Source organism: Tachypleus tridentatus, chromosome 10 (genome assembly GCF_004210375.1).
Source record: "Tachypleus tridentatus isolate NWPU-2018 chromosome 10, ASM421037v1, whole genome shotgun sequence".
Taxonomy (NCBI): Eukaryota; Metazoa; Arthropoda; class Merostomata; order Xiphosura; family Limulidae; genus Tachypleus; species Tachypleus tridentatus.
In genome coordinates this window covers 110890656-110913924 of record NC_134834.1, presented here as the reverse complement: position 1 = coordinate 110913924, position 23269 = coordinate 110890656, and the positions used below count along the sequence as shown (strand labels likewise).

The following is a 23269-nucleotide window of genomic DNA, read 5'->3' as shown; positions in this document are numbered from 1 at the left end:
AGAACTGGTATGTTCTTGTGTGTAGTTTTCTTATTTATACTAAATTATTTTGTAAGTTACTATTATGTTTCTCAGTAGATTTTTTCTTAAAGACATCTTGTACTTTTAAGAAAAACATTTAAAATTTGATTCAGTGTTTGATAATGATGCTCTTTTTATATATAACAAGCTGATGTATCTGTCATTTCTCCAGGTTATGACCTTAAGGAAATGTGGGGTGGATGTTATGATAAATAACAGAAAAATTATAACTTTCACACAATTCATTTATAACATGTTATTACAGTATTCATTATTACCTCACCAAAAGTTTTGTATAAACTGTAAGAACTCACTCTGTATAAACTTAGAACATGATATACACTGTGTGACAGTCAAGGTGACTTTGCAGAAAGAGGTAGCAGAAAATTAGTGTTGGTCTGGGGAGCTTTTATTAGCTGCTTTTAATGCCCATCTCTGAATGTTCTACAATGCTACAGTGTTTCATGCTATTAGGTAATTGATAGTAATTGGAAGGGGTCAATGTAGCAATTGGTCATAGCTCAAGAAATGGCTCTTCCTTTCAGCCTCATGGTGTCTGTTGGATTGAAACTTCAGCTGAGTTTGTGTTATTACAATAGTGGTGACTATTTGCTTTCACTCTCTGAAATATATAAGACATTTGTGTGCCCTCCCCCATACTCTGTATGTTGTGATATAGAAATTTTAAAAGATTTTTTTTAGCTGCAACACAGCAGCTAATAGAATTAATCTCAGAACAGCTGGTATGTGTATTAACAGTTTTATTGATAATGAGAGAAAAACATTTTGACCTTCCTAAGCCATCTTCTTAACCCAGAGATGGTCTGTGGTTCTGCCAGTGCCTTGGCCTTGAAGATATTGGATCCTGTTCTCCATCAGGGATTTCAGCTTTGCACAGGGACCTTCTGCACTTCTTCAGTCCAGAGTTTGTACACTGAGTCTTATGCACTTCCTCTATACCTTCACTATTAACAACTGTCTTTAATATAGGCTTTAAAACTTTAATCTTTATAACAGCATCTCGCCTGGAATTGTGTCTTCCTTCCTCAATGGGCCATGCCTTTTCAAAATAGATGGTATGCTGTTATTCCTTTTGGCCTTTGTGTACAAGAGCAGTTGGATGAATTGGGTCTGTCCTTGGATAACATAGCTGTATCCATTAATCAGCCCATCCCACCATGGCTAATTACCATCCCCTAATGTGATCTTTCTTTGAGTCATCTGAAGAATTTGGATACTCCTGATTGGAAGTACCATCTTCTATTTGCTGAACATCTTTCAAACTATCCTTCCATTTCCATGGATGGTTTGAAATCAGGTGACTTTGTGGGCTCTGCCATGGTTTGTTGTGATTCGGGTGTTGCACACAGAATCCCCTCTACAGTTTCTGTATTCTCTGCCAAATTGTACGCCATCTTTCTTGCCCTTGATCACATAGAAGCTATGCAGTATTCGACCTGTACTATGTATACTGACTCATTTAGCTCTCTATTGGCCCTACTAGTTCTCACCCTGTTCTCATTGATATTCCAAACTAACTGGCTCATTTCTCTTTAGCATTTACTTCTATTGACTGGCTCATTTCTCTCTATCATCTACTTCTATCAAATTTTTCTGGATACCAGGTCATTTGGTATTTGCTGGAACAAGCGTGCTGACATTGCAGCTAAATCTGTCTGCTCTGTTAGTATCACTGCTGTGCCTTTCACATACGTGAACTGCAGCCTTGTATTCAAGGCTTGGCTCCGAGCCAGTTGACAGTTGACTTGGAGTTAACAATGTGATAAAAGGTTTTTCTAAATCAAACCTTTTATTACTCTTTGTCCATCTTACTTCCATAAGAATTAGAAGAAGGAAGTTCTGGCTAGGCTACACCTTGGTCACAGCTTTTTAACTAATTGCTTTCATTTATTTGGGACTGATTCACCAATGTGTGGTCTGTGTGACACTTAAGGTCATAATAACTCGCCTGTTACTGTCGTGCTGTCAATACCATTGAGAGCGACAGTATCATTTTAAACATATTTTTTACAATGGGTTCACCATTTATGTTGGACATTATTGATGGTGATATTGTCCACCTCAGTTGTGTTTTTAAATTTTTAAGGGCCATTGGTCTTTTTAACTATTTAAGATTTTAATTCAATAATTGGACTGTGTTTTGTTTTAGCATGATTTCTTTTTATATATTTTAATGATTTTACTTTTCTACCTTTTTACCAGTTGTTTGTTGCAGATAGCCCAGTTGCTTTGTGCCAGTAAACGCTAAACAATCGACTAGCCATACACATAAATGTAACTTAACAGTTATTAGTGCTTGCCAATAAATTAATTAAGGTTTCATTAATGGATTACTTTTGATTAATTGATTTTTCAATGCTCTTCAAATCAGGTTACATAAAAAATAAAGCTGTTGGTGTATAAAACCAGACAGTTGCCTTCCATTTAGCCAGGAGTTCAAACTGAGTGACAGTTATGTTATAACATAACAATGACAGGATGAGCAAGTTTGGTAGAATCACAAGCTGTCCTGTTCTAGTCATAAAAAGGCTATATAAGTGTGTGACTAAATTTCTTTGTGGTGTAAATTGGTAGTGTTCTGTACTTGTGGTGTCAGTAACCTTTCAGTATAGTTTCCAGTTAGGTTATACTTTATCTGTTTTAGGAGAATTTTCTAGTACTACAAAAATATTAAACTGAACCATTTAAATTTAATTCTATTAAAATAATGACTGCTTTTCATTCTTTGGACAAACTTGAATGCCTTTTGTAAGACAATTAAGGAGTACCTAATGTATAACACGTTTGTGAAGAAATGTGTCAAAACAGTGAGAAAAAATAGATTTCCTTGTTTTATTGTTTCATATTTTTTTCAGAGAGTGAGTAGAAATAGGGGCTTTAAAACCAAAAAATCACAGTAAAACAGCACTAAGCTGTACAGTATATTATTATTATTGTGATGAATAGTTCCCTATGGAGTTTGCTCCTTCTGTCTTGTTTATCTACTAGCCTTAGAAAAACGAGAGCCACACAATAGTTAATCTGTTTTAATGTACCCCACATTTGATGGTCTAAAACTAGAGAAAAAGCCAGAGCTGTCTGGAGAATACTATTTAAGATATGGTCTAAAATATAAAAATTCATTATATTTACTAGTTTGGTAAAAAGTAAATCGAGGAGTGGAAGTGACAAAAAAGTGTTTTATTAAAGCAGGTTAGAATGTTTTGTAATGCAGGAAAAGTGTTCTATTAAAGCAGGTTAAAATGTTTTGTGATGCAGGAAAAGTGTTTTATTAAAACAGGTTAGAATGTTTTGTAATGCAGGAAAAGTATTTTATTAAAACAGGTTAGAATGTTTTGTAATGCAGGAAAAGTGTTTTATTAAAGCAGGTTAGAATGTTTTGTAATGCAGGAAAAGTGTTTTATTAAAGCAGGTTAGAATGTTTTGTAATGCAGGAAAAGTTTTATTAAAGCAGGTTAGAATGTTTTGTAATGTAGGAAAAGTGTTTTATTAAAGCAGGTTAGAATGTTTTGTAATGCAGGAAAAGTGTTTTATTAAAGCAGGTTAGAATGTTTTGTAATGCAGGAAAAGTTTTATTAAAGCAGGTTAGAATGTTTTGTAATGCAGGAAAAGTGTTTTATTAAAGCAGGTTAGAATGTTTTGTAATGCAGGAAAAGTGTTTTATTAAAGCAGGTTATGATGTTTTGTAATGCAGGAAAAGTGTTTTATTAAAGCAGGTTAGAATGTTTTGTAATGCACGAAAAGTGTTTTATTAAAGCAGGTTATGATGTTTTGTAATGCAGGAAAAGTGTTTTATTAAAGCAGGTTATGATGTTTTGTAATGCAGGAAAAGTTTTATTAAAGCAGGTTAGAATGGTTTGTAATGCAGGAAAAGTGTTTTATTAAAGCAGGTTAGAATGTTTTGTAATGCACAAAAAGTGTTTTATTGAAGCAGGTTATGATGTTTTTGTAATGCAAACGAAAAGTGTTTTATTAAAGCAGGTTAGAATGTTTTGTAATGCAGGAAAAGTGTTTTTTATTAAAGCAGGTTAGAATGTTTTGTATTAAAGCAGGAAAAATGCGTGTTTTATTGAAATTAGGTTAGAATGTTTTGTAATGCAGGAAAAGAGTTTTATTAAAATGCAGGTTAGAATGTTTTTGTAATGCAGGAAAAGTGTTTTTATTAAAGTATGTTGGAATGTTTTGTAATGCAGGAAATGTGTTTTATTAAAGCAGGTTATGATGTTTTGTAATGCAGGAAAAGTGTTTTATTAAAGCAGGTTAGAATGTTTTGTAATGCAGGAAAAGTGTTTTATTAAAGCAGGTTAGAATGTTTTGTAATGCAGGAAAAGTTTTATTAAAGCAGGTTAGAATGTTTTGTAATGCAGGAAAAGTTTTATTAAAGCAGGTTAGAATGTTTTGTAACCTAGGAAAAGTTTTATTAAAGCAGGTTAGAATGTTTTGTAATCGCAGGAAAAGTTTTATTAAAGCAAAGTGTTTGTTTTATTAAAGCAGGTTAGTTTATTAAAGCAGGTTAGAATGTTTTGTAATTCACAAAGTGTTTTATTAATGCAGGTTATGATGTTTTGTAATGCAGGAAAAGTTTTATTACATTAGGTTAGAATGTTTTGTAATGCTGGAAAAGTGTTTTATTAAAGTATGTTAGAATGTTTTGTAATGCAGGAAATGTGTTTTATTAAAGCAGGTTAGAATGTTTTGTAATGCAGGAAAAGTTTTATTAAAGCAGGTTAGAATGTTTTGTAATGCAGGAAAAGTGTTTTATTAAAGCAGGTTAGAATGTTTTGTAATGCAGGAAAAGTGTTTTATTAAAGCAGGTTAGAATGTTTTGTAATGCAGGAAAAGTGTTTTATTAAAGCAGGTTAGAATGTTTTGTAATGCAGGAAAAGTGTTTTATTAAAGTATGTTAGAATGTTTTGTAATGCAGGAAATGTGTTTTATTAAAGCAGGTTATGATGTTTTGTAATGCAGGAAAAGTGTTTTTTTAAAGCAGATTATGTTTTGTAATGCAGGAAAAGTTTTATTAAATTAGGCTAGAATGTTTTGTAATGCAGGAAAAGTTTTATTAAAGTAGGTTAGAATGTTTTGTAATGCAGGAAAAGTTTTATTAAATTAGGTGAGAATGTTTTGTAATGCTGGAAAAGTGTTTTATTAAAGTAGGTTAGAATGTTTTGTAATGCAGGAAATGTGTTTTATTAAAGCAGATTATAATGTTTTGTAATGCAGGAAAAGTGTTTTATTAAGGCAGATTAGAATGTTTTGTAATGCAGGATGCTTTAAAGAAGCGGAAGGAAGAAGAGAACAGCTACGGAATATATTTTGATGATGACTACAATTATCTTCAGCACCTGAAGGATCCCAACAAAGTTGTTGAGTGGGAACCTGTGGTTGAAAGGTTTCGTATCCACAAGGAAGAACCTCAGCCTTCTGCAACAGCAGCTCAGTTGGTAAGGTTTAGATATTGTCATGTTAAGGAGTTGTATTAAATCCATATAAATATAGCCATAGATCTATTAAAATTTGTAAAAATGGAATAACTCAGTTTTTCCTTAAAAGTTTAGAAATACTTTTTATGTTTGGGGTTTTTTTCAGTATATTATTGTAGTATTTTTACTGGCTGTTTAATAAACCAGATAAATGAAAACTTGAGGGAAGATTCTCGACCAGTTTGTGACATTATGACTGATTAACCCTTTCATTACTCATAACCAAACAGGGTCAACATTTTTACTAACAAATCTTTAGTAAAAATATTTCATTAAAAAAACTGGTTTTTTGTAAGCAAAAAACATGTAATTTTTACTGAAAGTGCCAAATTTTGTAATGGAATACATACTGATTAAAATTTATAGTGTAAATACTAAACGTGTACAGATGCATATATGAACTCGTATATTATATTGAGCCCATTGTGAAATGGTTAAATCAAGTGAACAGCTGAAACATACCATTGGAAACTATTATTTTGGTATATTGTTGTAAATATAAAAGAAACTGGAACACAAATTATTACTGCCTTTAGAAAACATCATAATGTAGAAAAATATTCAGCTTTAAATCATGCTATTATGATTCTTTTTAAGCAATTGTTATCTATAAACATTTTTGTGAAGGTCTTTTTTTTCTAGTGAATCTCAAAGAAAAGGAAATGAACACACCTAACAAACAACAAAAAACAATAGATAAGTTACTCAGTTGATATTGAGTGGAGCAAATCAGTTTACAATTTGCTGCATCCAATAGTCACATACACACAATATGTATAACTATTCCATACATTAACCCTATCTGAAATGGCAGATGTTCAGTCATTTGTCTCCATTTTTAAGAGATCTCTTCAAATCTTTCATTTTCAACAATCCAAAGTTTCTTGGCATTTTCTCAATTTGAACTCATGGCAACTTGTTCATTGTATCATCTGTTGCCAAAAACAGACAATACTAATATTCTCAGATATTTGTATCTAATATAGGTTGTGATAGAAAGTTATCTTTAACCTGCTGAGTACCCTCTTTGATTGTGTTTGTTGTTACAAAGAACATTTTTTATGTCCAGTTAGAGCTCTTCATTGTTATTTTACATGTACTGAATCATTTAAAAAGGCTCAGAACAAATGGTTTCTATAGAACTGTGACTCTTGCTATTTGAACCTTGTTTTAGCTACACTGACAAGTGGGTTTACACTGTTGATTTGTCTTATAATGTTTCCAAACACATTAAAATTGAGTTTTCTGTTAAACTCACCAAATTTGATGATGTCTTTTGTGTCCTGGCCACAGTATTGTTTAAAGATTGTCTTGAAGGCTGATATGTGGCTAATCCAAATGTTTATTCATTTTATTTGCACCTTATTGTTATCTCTTCACATTTGGGATTGTGTTTGACTACATTTGTGATTCTAAAAGCCACATGGAATACCCAGCTGGTGAGTTATTATTTATTAATTGTTTGTTTATCTTTTTGTGCTCACACTCAGATATTTCTATATCATCCAGTACTCTTGTTAAGAAGTCTATGGTTATCTGAAGTTTACAGGTTATTTCATTACAAAATAGGAAGCAAAAAGAGAATAAAATCATAGTATTTCTTTATAATGTGAGATTGTGTATGTATTCATCCAGTAAGGACTCTCTACTAGAAATGATACTTGATAACATTTGAAAGATTATAATATCATGGAGGCTACCTTGATGTTTGGATAACGTTGGAGATGAAAACATCCTACTCACCATATAATATTTCACAGTTCCAACCAGTAGTGGAATCACGTTAATCAGTGTTCCCATCACACTATTCTTAGGTTCTCCTCTGTCTTTTCCATTTTTTGTGGTGGTTTCATGACTTGATCGGTCATTTTACTGTAGCAGGTATGTGACCTCAGCCCTAGAAGTATCTCTAGTATTTAGTTATTGCTAAAAATCTTCCACTACAGAAATATAGCACTGTTTTGTACACTGACCCTACTTACATATTATGTCTCCACATCTGAGACTCTGCATAGCTTTTCATGTTTTACTACCACTCAACCTTCAGCAGCCAGAGTGTACCCTGCTAAAGGGGATCCTGTCTCACCCTGCTGATCATTAGATTGAATAAATCAGGATTGGTTTGATTGGGTGTTATGTTCACATCATTCAGAGTGTGAATTAATAGAAGTTTTCAGTTTATCACGTGTAATCTAGGATGTTAGGTTTACATCATTCAGAGTGTTAATTAATAGAAGTTTTCAGTTTATCATGTAATCTAGGATGTTAGGTTCACATCATTCAGAGTGTGAATTAATAGAAGTTTTCAGTTTGTAACATGTAATCTAGGATGTTAGGTTCACATCATTCAGAGTGTTAATTAATAGAAGTTTTCAGTTTGTAACATGTGTAATCTAGGGTGTTAGGTTCACATCATTCAGAGTGTGAATTAATAAAAGTTTTCAGTTTGTAACATGTGTAATCTAGGGTGTTAGGTTCACATCATTCAGAGTGTGAATTAATAGAAGTTTTCAGTTTGTAAGTGGTGAGCTAGGGTGTTAGGTTCACATCATTCAGAGTGTGAATTAATAGAAGTTTTTAGTTTGTAAGTGGTGAGCTAGGGTGTTAGGTTCACATCATTCAGAGTGTTAATTAATAGAAGTTTTCAGTTTGTAACGTGTAATCTAGGGTGTTAGGTTCACATCATTCAGAGTGTGAATTAATAGAAGTTTTCAGTTTGTAAGTGGTGACCTAGGGTGTTAGGTTCACATCATTCAGAGTGTGAATTAATAGAAGTTTTCAGTTTGTAAGTGGTGACCTAGGGTGTTAGGTTCACATCATTCAGAGTGTGAATTAATAGAAGTTTTCAGTTTGTAAGTGGTGAGCTAGGGTGTTAGGTTCACATCAGTCAGAGTGTTAATTAATAGAAGTTTTTAGTTTGTAACATGTAATCTAGGATGTTAGGTTTACATCAGTCAGAGTGTGTGAATTAATAGAAGTTTTCAGTTTATCATGTGTAATCTAGGATGTTAGGTTCACATCATTCAGAGTGTTAATTAATAGAAGTTTTCAGTTTATCACGTGTAATCTAGGATGTTAGGTTCACATCATTCAGAGTGTGAATTAATAGAAGTTTTCAGTTTATCATGTGTAATATAGGATGTTAGGTTCACATCAGTCAGAGTGTTAATTAATAGAAGTTTTCAGTTTATCATGTGTAATCTAGGGTGTTAGGTTCACATCATTCAGAGTGTTAATTAATAGAAGCTTTCAGTTTATCATGTGTAATCTAGGATGTTAGGTTTACATCAGTCAGAGTGTTTGAATTAATAGAAGCTTTCAGTTTATCATGTGTAATCTAGGGTGTTAGGTTCACATCATTCAGAGTGTTAATTAATAGAAGTTTTCAGTTTATCATGTGTAATCTAGGATGTTAGGTTTACATCAGTCAGAGTGTGTGAATTAATAGAAGCTTTCAGTTTATCATGTGTAATCTAGGATGTTAGGTTTACATCAGTCAGAGTGTGTGAATTAATAGAAGTTTTCAGTTTATCACGTGTAATCTAGGATGTTAGGTTTACATCAGTCAGAGTGTGTGAATTAATAGAAGTTTTCAGTTTATCACGTGTAATCTAGGATGTTAGGTTTACATTAGGCAGTGTGTAAATGACTTAAGTTCTTTGCTGATGTCAAAAGCCAGATTTTCAACACTTTAAACTGAATGAAGCCATACTGAATATGTAATGTATATCTATTGAGTACTGGAGTTCTGTGATTGAGTGTACAGTGTGTTTTTTCATAGGAACCAAGTCTCTATTTGCCATCCTCTGTGTTTGCATCTGCTGTGGAAGAAACTGAAGGAATCCTGAACAAAGCTGCCCCACATAGAGGTACAGGTGTTTGTTGAATAAACAAAGTTGTTTTCTGGGTATATTTATTTCTTTCAAAAGCATTTATGACACATTATAATTAAACAAGTTAAAATAAATTCAGGGTTCAGTTCCTTGTGGTGATCATGGAAAAGATAGCAATTGTGTAATATTACAGAAAAGTTTCATATAAGTTATGTAGGTTATATAGATTTTATAGTACTCTTAGTTTGGATAATACTATACTAGTTTATTATGTTTCATGTAGGTTATGTAGATGATACAGTTGTCTTAGTTTCAATAATTCTGTACAGTGAGTTTATTATGTTTCATGTCGGTTATGTAGATGATACAGTAATCTTGGTTTTAAGAATTCTATAAATTAGTTTATTATGTTTCATGTCAGTTATGTAGATGATACAATAATCTTGGTTTTAAGAATTCTATAAAGGAGTTTATTATGTTTCATGTAGTCTTAGTTTCAATGATTCTATACAGTAGTTTATTATGTTTATTGTAGGTTATATAGATGATACAGTAGTTTTAGTTTTGTAAATACTATACAGTGAGTTCATTATGTACCATGCACGTTATGTAGATGTTACAGTAGTCTTAGGTTTGTAATTTTACACAGTAGTTTATTATGTTACATGTAGGTTATGTAGATGATACAGTAGTCTTGGTCATGTTAAACCTGTAGAGTAAGATTACTGTGGTTCATCTAAATTAAAAGATTAGAAAGTAGTCATGCTAATTCTATACAGTATGTATGGTAAGAAGATACGACTGTAATCTTGGTCATGTTCATACTTTATAGTGAATTTATTGCACTTTGTCCAATATAAGTAGATTTTACCATGGATATGGCTCTGTGCAGTGAAGGTTAATGTGAGTTGATGCAGGCTGGTTAGATTTTACCGTAGTCTTGGCTCTGTACAGTGAAGGTTAATGTGAGTTGATGCAGGCTAGTTAGATTTTACCATAGTCTTGGCTCTGTACAGTAAAGGTTAATGTGAGTTGAGGCAGGCTAGTTAGATTTTACCACAGTTTTGGCTCTGTACAGTGAAGGTTAATGTGAGTTGATGCAGGCTAGTTAGATTTTACCACAGTTTTGGCTCTGTACAGTGAAGGTTAATGTGAGTTGATGCAGGCTAGTTAGATTTTACCATAGTTTTGGCTTTCTACAGTGAAGGTTAATGTAAGTTGATGCAGGCTAGTTAGATTTTACCACAGTTTTGGCTCTGTACAGTGAAGATCAATGTGAGTTGATGTAGGCTAGTTAGATTTTACCACAGTTTTGGCTCTGTACAGTGAAGGTTAATGTGAGTTGATGCAGGCTAGTTAGATTTTACCATAGTCTTGGCTTTGTACAGTGAAGGTTAATGTGAGTTGATGCAGGCTAGTTAGATTTTACCACAGTCTTGGCTCTGTACAGTGAAGGTTAATGTAAGTTGATGCAGGCTAGTTAGATTTTACCATAGTCTTGGCTCTGTACAGTGAAGGTTAATGTGAGTTGATGCAGGCTAGTTAGATTTTACCATAGTCTTGGCTCTGTACAGTGAAGGTTAATGTGAGTTGATGCAGGCTAGTTAGATTTTACCATAGTTTTGGCTCTGTACAGTGAAGGTTAATGTAAGTTGATGCAGGCTAGTTAGATTTTACCACAGTTTTGGCTCTGTACAGTGAAGGTTAATGTGAGTTGATGCAGGCTAGTTAGATTATCTCATAGTCTTGGCTCTGTACAGTTAAGGTTAATGTGAGTTGATGCAGGCTAGTTAGATTTTACCATAGTTTTGGCTCTGTACAGTGAAGGTTAATATGAGTTGATGCAGGCTAATTAGATTTTACCATAATCTTGGCTCTGTACAGTGAAGGTTAATATGAGTTGATGCAGGCTAGTTAGATTTTACCGTAGTCTTGGCTCTGTAGTTAATATGAGTTGATGCAGGGTAATTAGGTTTTACCATAGTCTTGGTTCTGTTAGGTTTGTACAGTATTCCTACTAAGGGACTATTAGTGGTGTGGTTTGTGTTTGGCTAACCAGATTTTTAAATGACCTTTTTTTCTCTTTTTCTGTACAGTTAGTAACTTTTAATTTTATTTTTAGATGATTGTATTCTACCTTTCTTATTAGAGTAAGTAATTCTGATTGTATTGTACCTTTATTATGAGTTTAAGTAATTCTTTTACTTTGTTCAAGCAGGTCCTCATCCAGACTGGGATCCTGATATTGTAGCAGCACTTGATGATGATTTTAACTTTGAGGATCCAGAAAACCAACTTGAAGATGACTTTATTACCCTAGCCAATGAACCAGCAGACAGTGATTACAGGTACAAGTAATAATCAGTTACCTTGTGAATACTGGTACAAGTAATAATCAGTTACCTTGTGATTACTGGTACAGGTAATAATGAGTTACCTTGTGAATACTGGTACAAGTAATAATGAGTTACCTTGTGATTACTGGTACAAGTAATAATCAGTTACCTTGTGAATACTGGTACAAGTAATAATCAGTTACCTTGTGATTACTGGTACAGGTAATAATGAGTTACCTTGTGATTACTGGTACAAGTAATAATCAGTTACCTTGTGAATACTGGTACAAGTAATAATCAGTTACCTTGTGATTACTGGTACAAGTAATAATCAGTTACCTTGTGATTACTGGTACAAGTAATAATCAGTTACCTTGTGATTACTGGTACAAGTAATAATTATATCTAGTGATTACAGGTACAAGTAATGGACAGTTACCTAGTGATTACAGGTACAAGTAATAATTATATCTAGTGATTACAGGTACAAGTAATAATTATACCTGGTCATTGCAGGTACAAGTAATGGACAGTTACCTAGTGATTACAGGTACAAGTAATAATCAATTACCTAGTGATTAAAGGAACAAGTAATAATCAGTTACCTTGTGATTACAGGTACAAGTAATGGACAGTTACCTAGTGATTACAGGTACAAGTAATGGACAGTTACCTAGTGATTACAGGTACAAGTGATGGACAGTTACCTGGTGATTTAAGGAACAAGTAATAATTATATCTAGTGATTACAGGTACAAGTAATGGACAGTTACCTAGTGATTACAGGTACAAGTAATAATTATACCTGGTGATTGCAGGTACAAGTAATGGACAGTTACCTAGTGATTACAGGTACAAGTGATGGACAGTTACCTAGTGATTTAAGGAACAAGTAATAATTATATCTAGTGATTACAGGTACATTTCAGCTAATCATTTGTCTTTTCTATATTACAAACTTATTTTGTTTCCTCCTTTACAGCTGAAATGTTTGTCATAAAGTTTTAATGTAGTACATTTAAAATTAACTAAACTACTTTATTATCATGATATGCAAATAAACTTGGCATAAAAATGTAATTAGTTATCTAAATGTTTATATTATACAAGATTTTAAGTAAGTAATTTATAAGGCGATGTTAAAAAAAACTTTATACCCTCTAGTTATGAGGATTGTAATATTTGCTCTCTAGGTCCTCCTTCTCCAATTTATTTTCCACCCTCTCAGGAGCACTGAATTTAATGTACATTACTCACTTTAATATAGATATTACATCTTATAGCCTTCTATCTTATTTGTTTTATGGAGCTATTAACCAGAAAGTCTCATCTTGTCACATCCTCCCTTTTACAAGTTCTCAATAGCTCTCTGACATTTAATGCTATATTGTTAATAGCCAACAGTAAACCAGAGTTTCATTCTATCAGATGATGTATTATGCTGTTTTCTGTAAAGTGTTGTGTGTTTTGTTTTAGTTCAAATTATTTTCTCACAAGAATCATATTGATGAGCATAATTGAATTTTTAATGGATGTCTTGTATACTTGGAAAGCCAGAATTTTGTTTTTATAATTATAGGATGTTATCTGTTTTTTGTAAATTCTGTGTTCTTTGGTGCATTATTTAATTAAATAAAAAGTGATTTAAGCAGTTGTACCAATAGTATAAGAAAATTAGGGTTAAGTTTTATCATCACTGAAGAGTGAAAAGGAACAGGTGATCCATGTATTATGTTTCTTCAAAGTGTTTTTAAAAGTGTAAGCTAAAATCTGTGGTACTGTAGAAAGAATTTACATATTACCCCAATACATTAAAGAAGATAGAACACAGGTTTTTTTGAAAGAAGCTGTGGATGATATCAGAGTAACAATTGAAAATTAGTTAGATGTTAATCACAAGTGATATTGGTAAATGATAAAATTTTTTAGAGATTCTAAAGATGACAGTGAAGGTTATTTACCATCTGATGAAACAGAAGATTTGAACAGTGTATCTGATGGACAGTGGTCATTTGAAGAAGAAGAGACAAAGTCACGATTTACTAACTACTCCATGACATCGTCAGTACTGCCACGGAGTGAGGCTTTGCAGACTTTAGATGAGCGGTTTGAGAAGGTACACGCACAAGCTGTGTTTTCTTTATGGGATACTCTGAAACTGTGTTATGTTTGTGGCTATGTAATCTTAAGAACAAGATAATCATGTTATAAGGGTTCTACTGAATTATTAATGAATTAACCATCATTTGTGTGATGACTTATTTAGAAGATCAATGACACAAACTTGGTGAATTATACATAAACCTATTCAGAGGTTGAGAAAACAAACTTGAACACTTAAGACATGTACAAACTTGCCTAAAGTTCCAAAAAATAAATCTTGTCTCTTTAAGATAGCTATAGATTTTTTTCAATGGTCCAGAAAACATGCTTCAACATTGAATCATATCTGCATTCAGATACCTTACAAATAAACCTCAACCCTATGAATACATAAAAAGTTGATGTAATCTTCCCTTCATTGTTAAATAAAGTTTACTTACTTTCCAACTCAGTAATACTTTCCACTTATTCAGTCAGCCATTTTGTTGTCTTCTTCAACAGGTAGTTTAGTTTTACATCAGTTTTATAGTTTCCATCACTACATCTGCTTTTTCACACAGTAGGTTCTTATGCCTCTAATATCTATAGAAGTCAGGTACTTGGATACTGTATTTTTTGTTTAAGTACCACAAACTCAACTTGAATTTTTAAGATAAGAATGAACTTATTCAAAGGTTAAGCAAATTTCAGCAAGTAAATCACATGTGAACATACTCAGAAACTGAGTGAACAAACTGCAACATGTAAATCATGTGTAAACCTATTTAAAACTCTCACAAGTTTCAGCAAGTAAATCACATGTGAACATATTCAGAAACTGAGTGAACAAACTGCAACATGTAAATCATGTGCAAACCTATTTAAAACTCTCACAAGTTTCAGCAAGTAAATCACATGTGAACATATTCAGAAACTGAGTGAACAAACTTCAACATGTAAATCATGTGTAAACCTATTTAAAACTCACAAGTTTCAGCAAGTAAATCACATATAAACATATTCAGAAACTGAGTGAACAAACTTCAATATGTAAATCATGTGTAAACCTATTTAAAACTCACAAGTTTCAGCAAGTATATCACATATAAACATATTCAGAAACTGAGTAAACAAACTTCAACATGTAAATCATGTGTAAACCTATTTAAAACTCACAAGTTTCAGCAAGTATATCACATATAAACATATTCAGAAACTGAGTGAACAAACTTCAACATGTAAATCATGTGTAAACCTATTTAAAACTCACAAGTTTCAGCAAGTAAATCACATATAAACATATTCAGAAACTGAGTGAACAAACTTCAACATGTAAATCATGTGTAAACCTATTTAAAACTCTCACAAGTTTCAGCAAGTATATCACATATAAACATATTCAGAAACTGAGTGAACAAACTTCAACATGTAAATCATGTGTAAACCTATTTAAAACCTTTACAAATTTCAAATCATATGTCGTATATAAACCTATTTATAAACTACAACGTAAATCTCCCAGAAATACAACAGACACATACCATGAATATAATGTTTTTCTTAATTATATATCTGTTAATGATTTAAATCATTAAATGAATTTTCAATGATATGTTTAAATGACCTAAGATTTCAAGGATTTTTATTCACATTAAAAATATGATCTAACATTTCCTCACTCATTAAGGTAAGAAGTTAAATCTTAGGTTGACCTTCACATCATAAAGTCTTACTTTAATTTTCACTTTTTTTCTCCATAAGTTATTTGAACAGTATGATGATGATGGAATAGGAGCTCTGGATGGTGATGATATTGCTGGTTACTTGAATACTGAAAGTAGAATTGTTAACCAACTTGTGGAAGATTACCAGGCACACAAACAACAGTGGTAGGTTGGTTAGATAACAATATCAGTATATTGTACATGAACAATAAATAGTGGTTGGTTAGATAATATTAGTAGATAGTACATGAACAGTAAATAGTGGTTGGTTAAATAACAATATTAGTAGATAGTACATGAACAATAAATAGTGGTTGGTTAGATAACAATATTAGTAGATAGTACATGAACAATAAATAGTGGTTGGTTAGATAACAATATTAGTAGATAGTACATGAACAATAAATAGTGGTTGGTTAGATAACAATATTAGTAGATAGTACATGAACAGTAAATAGTGGTTGGTTAGATAACAATATTAGTAGATAGTACATGAACAGTAAATAGTGGTTGGTTAAATAACAATATTAGTAGATAGTACATGAACAGTAAATAGTGGTTGGTTAAATAACAATATTAGTAGATAGTACATGAACAATAAATAGTGGTTGGTTAGATAACAATATTAGTAGATAGTACATGAACAACAAATAGTGGTTGGTTAGATAACAATATTAGCAGATAAGTACATGAACAGTAAATAGTGGTTGGTTAGATAACAACATTAGCAGATATAGTACATGAACAGCAAATAGTGGCTGGTTAGATAACAATATTAGTAGATAGTACATGAACAATAATACTGGTTGGTTAGATAACAACATTAGCATATAGCACACGAACAGCAAATAGTGGTTGGTTAGATAACAGTAGCAGATAGTACATGAACAGTAAATAGTGGTTGGTTAGATAACAATATTATTAGATTGTACATGAACAGTAAATAGTGGTTGGTTAGATAACAATATTAGTAGATAGTATATGAACAATAAATAGTGGTTGGTTAAATAATATTAGCAGATAGCACATGAAACAGCAAATAGTGGTTGGTTAAATAACAATATTAGCAGATAGTACATGAACAATAAATAGTGGCTGGTTAGATAACAATATTAGTAGATAGTACATGAACAACAAATAGTGGTTGGTTAGATAACAATATTAGCAGATAGCACACGAACAACAAATAGTGGTTGGTTAGATAACAACATAAGCAGATAGTACATGAACAGTAAATAGTGGTTGGTTAGATAACAATATTAGTAGATAGTACATGAACAGTAAATAGTGGTTGGTTAAATAACAATATTAGTAGATAGTACATGAACAGTAAATAGTGGTTGGTTAAATAACAACATTAGTAGATAGTACATGAAACAACAAATAGTGGTTGGTTAGACAACAATATTAGTAGATAGTACATGAACAGCAAATAGTGGTTGGTTAGATAACAATATTAGTAGATAGTACATGAACAGTAAATAGTGGTTGGTTAGATAACAATATTAGTAGATAGTACATGAACAATAATATTGGTTGGTTAGATAACAATATTAGTATATAGTACATGAACAGTAAATAGTGGTTGGTTAGATAATAGTAGTAGATAGTACATGAACAGTAAATAGTGGTTGGTTAGATAACAATATTATTAGATTGTACATGAACAGTAAATAGTGGTTGGTTAGATAACAATATTAGTAGATAGTATATGAACAATAAATAGTGGTTGGTTAAATAACAATATTAGTAGATAGTACATGAACAGTAAATAGTGGTTGGTTAAATAACAATATTAGTAGATAGTACATGAACAATAAATAGTGGTTGGTTAGATAACAATATTAGTAGATAGTACATGAACAATAATATTGGTTGGTTAAATAACAATATTAGTAGATTGTACATGAACAATAAATAGTGGTTGGTTAGATAACAATATTAGTAGATAGTACATGAACAGTAAATAGTGGTTGGTTAGATAACAATATTAGTAGATAGTACATGAACAGTAAATAGTGGTTGGTTAGAAAACAATATTATTAGATTGTACATGAACAGTAAATAGTGGTTGGTTAAATAACAATATTAGTAGATAGTACATGAACAGTAAATAGTGGTTCGTTAGATAATATTAGTAGATAGTACATGAACAGTAAATAGTGGTTGGTTAAATAACAATATTAGTATATAGTACATGAACAGTAAATAGTGGTTGGTTAGATAACAATATTAGTAGATAGTACATGAACAGTAAATAGTGGTTGGTTAGATAACAATATTAGTAGATAGTACATGAACAGTAAATAGTGGTTGGTTAGATAACAATATTAGTAGATAGTGCATGAACAGTAAATAGTGGTTGGTTAGATAACAATATTAGTAGATAGTGCATGAACAGTAAATAGTGGTTGGTTAGATAACAATATTAGTAGATAGTACATGAACAATAAATAGTAATTGGTTAGATAACAATATTAGTAGATAGTACATGAACAGTAAATAGTGGTTGGTTAGATAACAATATTAGTAGATAGTACATGAACAATAAATAGTGGTTGGTTAGATAACAATATTAGTAGATAGTACATGAACAATAATATTGGTTGGTTAGATAACAATATTAGTAGATAGTACATGAACAGTAAATAGTGGTTGGTTAGATAACAATATTAGTAGATAGTACATGAACAGTAAATAATGGTTGGTTAGATAACAATATTAGTAGATAGTGCATGAACAGTAAATAGTGGTTGGTTAGATAACAATATTAGTAGATAGTGCATGAACAGGAAATAGTGGTTGGTTAGATAACAGTATTAGTAGATAGTACATGAACAGTAAATAGTGGTTGGTTAAATAACAATATTAGTAGATTGTACATGAACAATAAATAGTGGTTGGTTAGATAACAATATTAGTAGATAGTACATGAACAGTAAATAGTGGTTGGTTAGATAACAATATTAGTAGATAATGCATGAACAGTAAATAGTGGTTGGTTAGATGACAATATTAGTAGATAGTGCATGAACAGTAAATAGTGGTTGGTTAGATAACAATATTAGTAGATAGTACATGAACAGTAAATAGTGGTTGGTTAGATAACAATATTAGTAGATAGTACATGAACAGTAAATATTGGTTGGTTAGATAACAATATTAGTATATAGTACATGAACAGTAAATAGTGGTTGGTTAAATAACAATATTAGTAGATAGTACATGAACAGTAAATAGTGGTTGGTTAAATAACAATATTAGTAGATTGTACATGAACAGTATATAGCGGTTGGTTAGATAACAATATTAGTAGATTGTACATGAACAGTATATAGCGGTTGGTTAGATAACAATATTAGTAGATAGTACATGAACAGTAAATAGCGGTTGGTTAGATAACAATATTAGTAGATAGTACATGAACAGTAAATAGTGGTTGGTTAAATAACAATATTGGTAGATAGTACATGAACAGTAAATAGTGGTTGGTTAGATAACAATATTAGTAGATAGTACATGAACAGTAAATAGTGGTTGGTTAGATAACAGTTGCAGGTAGTCTATAACAAAGATAAATATTGTTTGTTTTTAACTTTGAATAAACCCACACTGACTTATCTGCTGTACAAGCAGTTAATAGTGGTTAAGAGACAACAATAGGGAGATAGACTGTGTAAAGTAGGATTTTCATGTTAGAACAGTTATTGTATAACAACTAGTAGGTGTTAGATGTTGAGAACATTGTTACATTGTATGAAAACAAGGAGTTAAGTTGTCAAAATTGTTATATTATGTAAAGGCAAGTAGGCATTACACTTTGGTAATTGTGTTATGTTTTATAAAGACAGTAGGAGCTACACTTTGGTTATTGTGTTATATTATATAAAAACAGTAGGAGCTACACTTTGGTTACTGTGTTATGTTGTATAGGGACAGTAGTAGCTACACTTTGGTTATTGTGTTATGTTGTATAGGGACAGTAGTAGCTACACTTTGGTTATTGTGTTATATTGTATAAGAACAGTAGGAGTTGCACTTTAGTAATTGTGTAAAGACTAAGAGTTGCACTGTGGTAATTGTGTTATATTGTATAAAGACAGTAGGAGCTACACTTTGGTAATTGTGTTATATTGTATAAAGACAGTAGGAGCTACACTTTGGTTATTGTGTTATATTGTATAAAGACAGTAAGAGTTGCACTTGATAATTGTGTTATATTGTATAACAACAGTAGGAGCTACACTTTGGTAATTGTGTTATGTTGTATAAGGACAGTAGGAGTTGCACTTTGGTAATTGTGTTATATTGTATAAAGACAGTAAGAGTTGCACTTGATAATTGTGTTATATTGTATAACAACAGTAGGAGCTACACTTTGGTAATTGTGTTATGTTGTATAAGGACAGTAGGAGTTGCACTTTGGTAATTGTGTTATGTTGTATAAAGACAGTAAGAGCTACACTTTGATAATTGTGTTATATTGTATAACAACAGTAGTAGCTACACTTTGGTAATTGTGTTATGTTGTATAAAGACAGTAGTAGCTACACTTTGGTAATTGTGTTATGTTGTATAAAGACAGTAGTAGCTACACTTTGGTAATTGTGTTATGTTGTATAAAGACAGTAGTAGCTACACTTTGGTAATTGTGTTATGTTGTATAAAAGTTAGCAGGAATTACAGGTTAGAAACAGTTGTATGTAGAATTAATTATATATGGACTTTATGTTAAAAAATCTATTTTAGAACTTTTTGGTTTGTTACTGGAGTCTATTGGAAAACAGTGTGGTGAGGGATAAAAATTCATTTAACTGTGAAACACATAATAGATATTTAGGTAATAATCATAACAATAATAGCCACCTGGTGCTAAAGTGATTAAACTTATATTCTTAAGGTGAATATAGAATATACTTAGATTGCTTTGATATAATAAACATAATGAAAATACATTTATAAGTATTATATAGTAAAATAAAAATGAATGAATTTTTTTTCATACTTCAAGTAACATTTTAAACTAAAGGTTTTATTTTACATGAAGACCATGAGAAATAGTAAGTTTTATATGTGATAATTGGTGCCCATTAAGTGTTAGTAGTTTTTGACTGTTTTGATTAATACCCACTGTCTTGTGCTTGGATGGAAACAGTTTCTTTGAATTTTTTTTGTTTGGTGTTTTCTATGTATTTTGTAGATTTAGTATGTGGTCTTTTCCTCAATGTATAAAGGTACAGCTGGTGTGTTTATAGAACAATTCATAATATTCTGGTGTTCTTTGAACCATAATTTCCTTAATGTATTGTTTATTATTCTCATACTAACTGTTATAATTTGTGGGAGAACTGGAAGCTATGGATTTTATTTTATTTTTGTAAGGTTATCGTGCAGCGTAGGACAATGAAGAAACTAGTGCTGTTCAGTTCATTTATTACTGTTCATAGTTTAGTTTTTAAGTATATAACATTCCTTTACTTTTATTTCACTATATAATACCTATAATTGTATTTTCTTTATGTTTATTATATCCAATATCCAAGCAATCTAAGTATCTTCTATATTCAACCATAACTTTATAGGTTTTATAACTTTAATCCATGTGGCAGCTATTGATGTGATTGTTGATTAGATATCTATTTTAAAACATGTTATTGTCTGATGACAGCTCTGGTAAGAGGGCTGAATGCATGCAAAAGAAAAGTATTTTAACATTGAGAAAAGTACAATTCTACATATTAATCTACGTATATTATGAGCCTTAAACAGGTTAACAAGAATATTTCCAGGTCCTAGGCAAGATAACAGTGATAGATTGAGAAGATAATTTACTTTTAATAGAGAAGAGACAATATTAGGTTTAAGATAAAGTAATTTTACTTAAGGAGATATTTTTTAAAAAATAGACTAAAATAGCTGTGGAATAATTTTAAAAGTTATTTTATTGAATAAAGAAAGGCAGTAGTGTTAATACCAGATGATGATGCAACCTATTCTGTTTTGTGTCAGAGAAAATGTAAGAAAAGTACAGATCAATAATAAGCTATAGTCATTGTTCAGTTAATTTTTAGTTTTGATTCATAACTTAGTATTGGTAACCCAAAATATTCCATGGTTGTGTTTTGTGAGATATTACATTATAAGGGGTAAGAGCCATTTTAAGATTGTTTTAAAAATACATGCATATATTTTATTCATGTATCAAATTCATTTAAATAACATAAGATTTTTCTACTAATCTCTTGTTCATGTCATTGTAATTTTGTATAGAAATAACGAAGACTTGTGGTACATAACGGATGGTTCCTCAAGTTGTTTAATCTCACACTTGTGTTTACAACTGTTTTATACTTAAGTCTTTCAGTATGTTGATTTTCAGTAAGCTGTATAAAATCTGGAATATTGAGTCTTGTATTATATCTTAGATTTTTCTCTGCATAATACTGTTTATGCTGTTTATAAAACTCATAAGTAAATTGAACCATTCTTTGTAGCACATTGAAGGAATTTATCAAAAACAAGTTTGAAGGATTGGAAGTGGTGACCGTGGATCAAAGTGAAAGTGAGGAACCTGAGAAAAAGGAACTTGTAAACATTTCTATAAATGAAACATCAAAGGAGGAGCAGTGGGATTGTAAATCAATATTAAGTATGTTTGATGCAGTGCATGTGGACTTTCTAAACATTTGTGTTATTGAGTATGCTTGATGCAGTACATGTGGACTTTCTAAACATTTATGTGTTATTAAGTATGTTTGATGCAGTACATGTGGACTTTCTAAACATTTGTGTGTTATTAAGTATGTTTGATGCAGTACATGTGGACTTTCTAAACATTTATGTGTTATTAAGTATGTTTGATGCAGTACATGTGGACTTTCTAAACATTTATGTGTTATTAAGTATGTTTGATGCAGTACATGTGGACTTTCTAAACATTTATGTGTTAAGTATGTTTGATGCAGTACATGTGGACTTTCTAAACATTTATGTGTTAAGTATGTTTGATGCAGTACATGTGGACTTTCTAAACATTTATGTGTTAAGTATGTTTGATGCAGTACATGTGGACTTTCTAAACATTTATGTGTTAAGTATGCTTGATGCAGTACATGTGGACTTTCTAAACATTTATGTGTTAAGTATGCTTGATGCAGTACATGTGGACTTTCTAAACATTTATGTGTTATTAAGTATGTTTGATGCAGTACATGTGGACTTTCTAAACATTTATGTGTTAAGTATGTTTGATGCAGTACATGTGGACTTTCTAAACATTTATGTGTTATTAAGTATGTTTGATGCAGTACATGTGGACTTTCTAAACATTTATGTGTTAAGTATGTTTGATGCAGTACATGTGGACTTTCTAAACATTTATGTGTTAAGTATGTTTGATGCAGTACATGTGGACTTTCTAAACATTTATGTGTTAAGTATGTTTGATGCAGTACATGTGGACTTTCTAAACATTTATGTGTTAAGTATGTTTGATGCAGTACATGTGGACTTTCTAAACATTTATATGTGATGTAACTGTTCAAACCTAATTGAAGACTTAATATGATTAAACATTACAGATTTGATGGTGTTTTTGTAAAGAAACATAATTTTTGGTATTGAGAAACATGTTGTAGCCTAGTTTTTAAAGGTGAAACAACCCTTTCACAATGGGCTTGGTATAATATCTATATGTTTATCTACAGCACATGTTAAGTATTTACTCTATAATTTTGATACAGTATGTGTACCTTCACAAAATTCAGTAG

The 23269-nt window shown here is 31.3% G+C and overlaps 2 protein-coding genes across 12 annotated transcripts in view; one reads left to right on the top strand and one right to left on the bottom strand.

Moving 5' to 3' along the window:
* Positions 1-23269, bottom strand: part of LOC143230083 (uncharacterized) — a 180340-nt gene that overhangs the window by 5984 nt on the left and 151087 nt on the right. The gene's annotated exons all lie outside the window — the stretch shown is intronic.
* The window catches only part of LOC143230084 (protein LTV1 homolog), a 34868-nt gene that overhangs the window by 3559 nt on the left and 8040 nt on the right, over positions 1-23269 (top strand). The window contains exons 3-8 of the mRNA XM_076463119.1: positions 5310-5486; positions 9307-9394; positions 11577-11706; positions 13624-13810; positions 15538-15665; positions 21995-22149. Of these exons, the coding sequence (XP_076319234.1) occupies positions 5310-5486; positions 9307-9394; positions 11577-11706; positions 13624-13810; positions 15538-15665; positions 21995-22149 (865 nt within the window). The remainder of the gene's footprint in view (positions 1-5309; positions 5487-9306; positions 9395-11576; positions 11707-13623; positions 13811-15537; positions 15666-21994; positions 22150-23269) is intronic.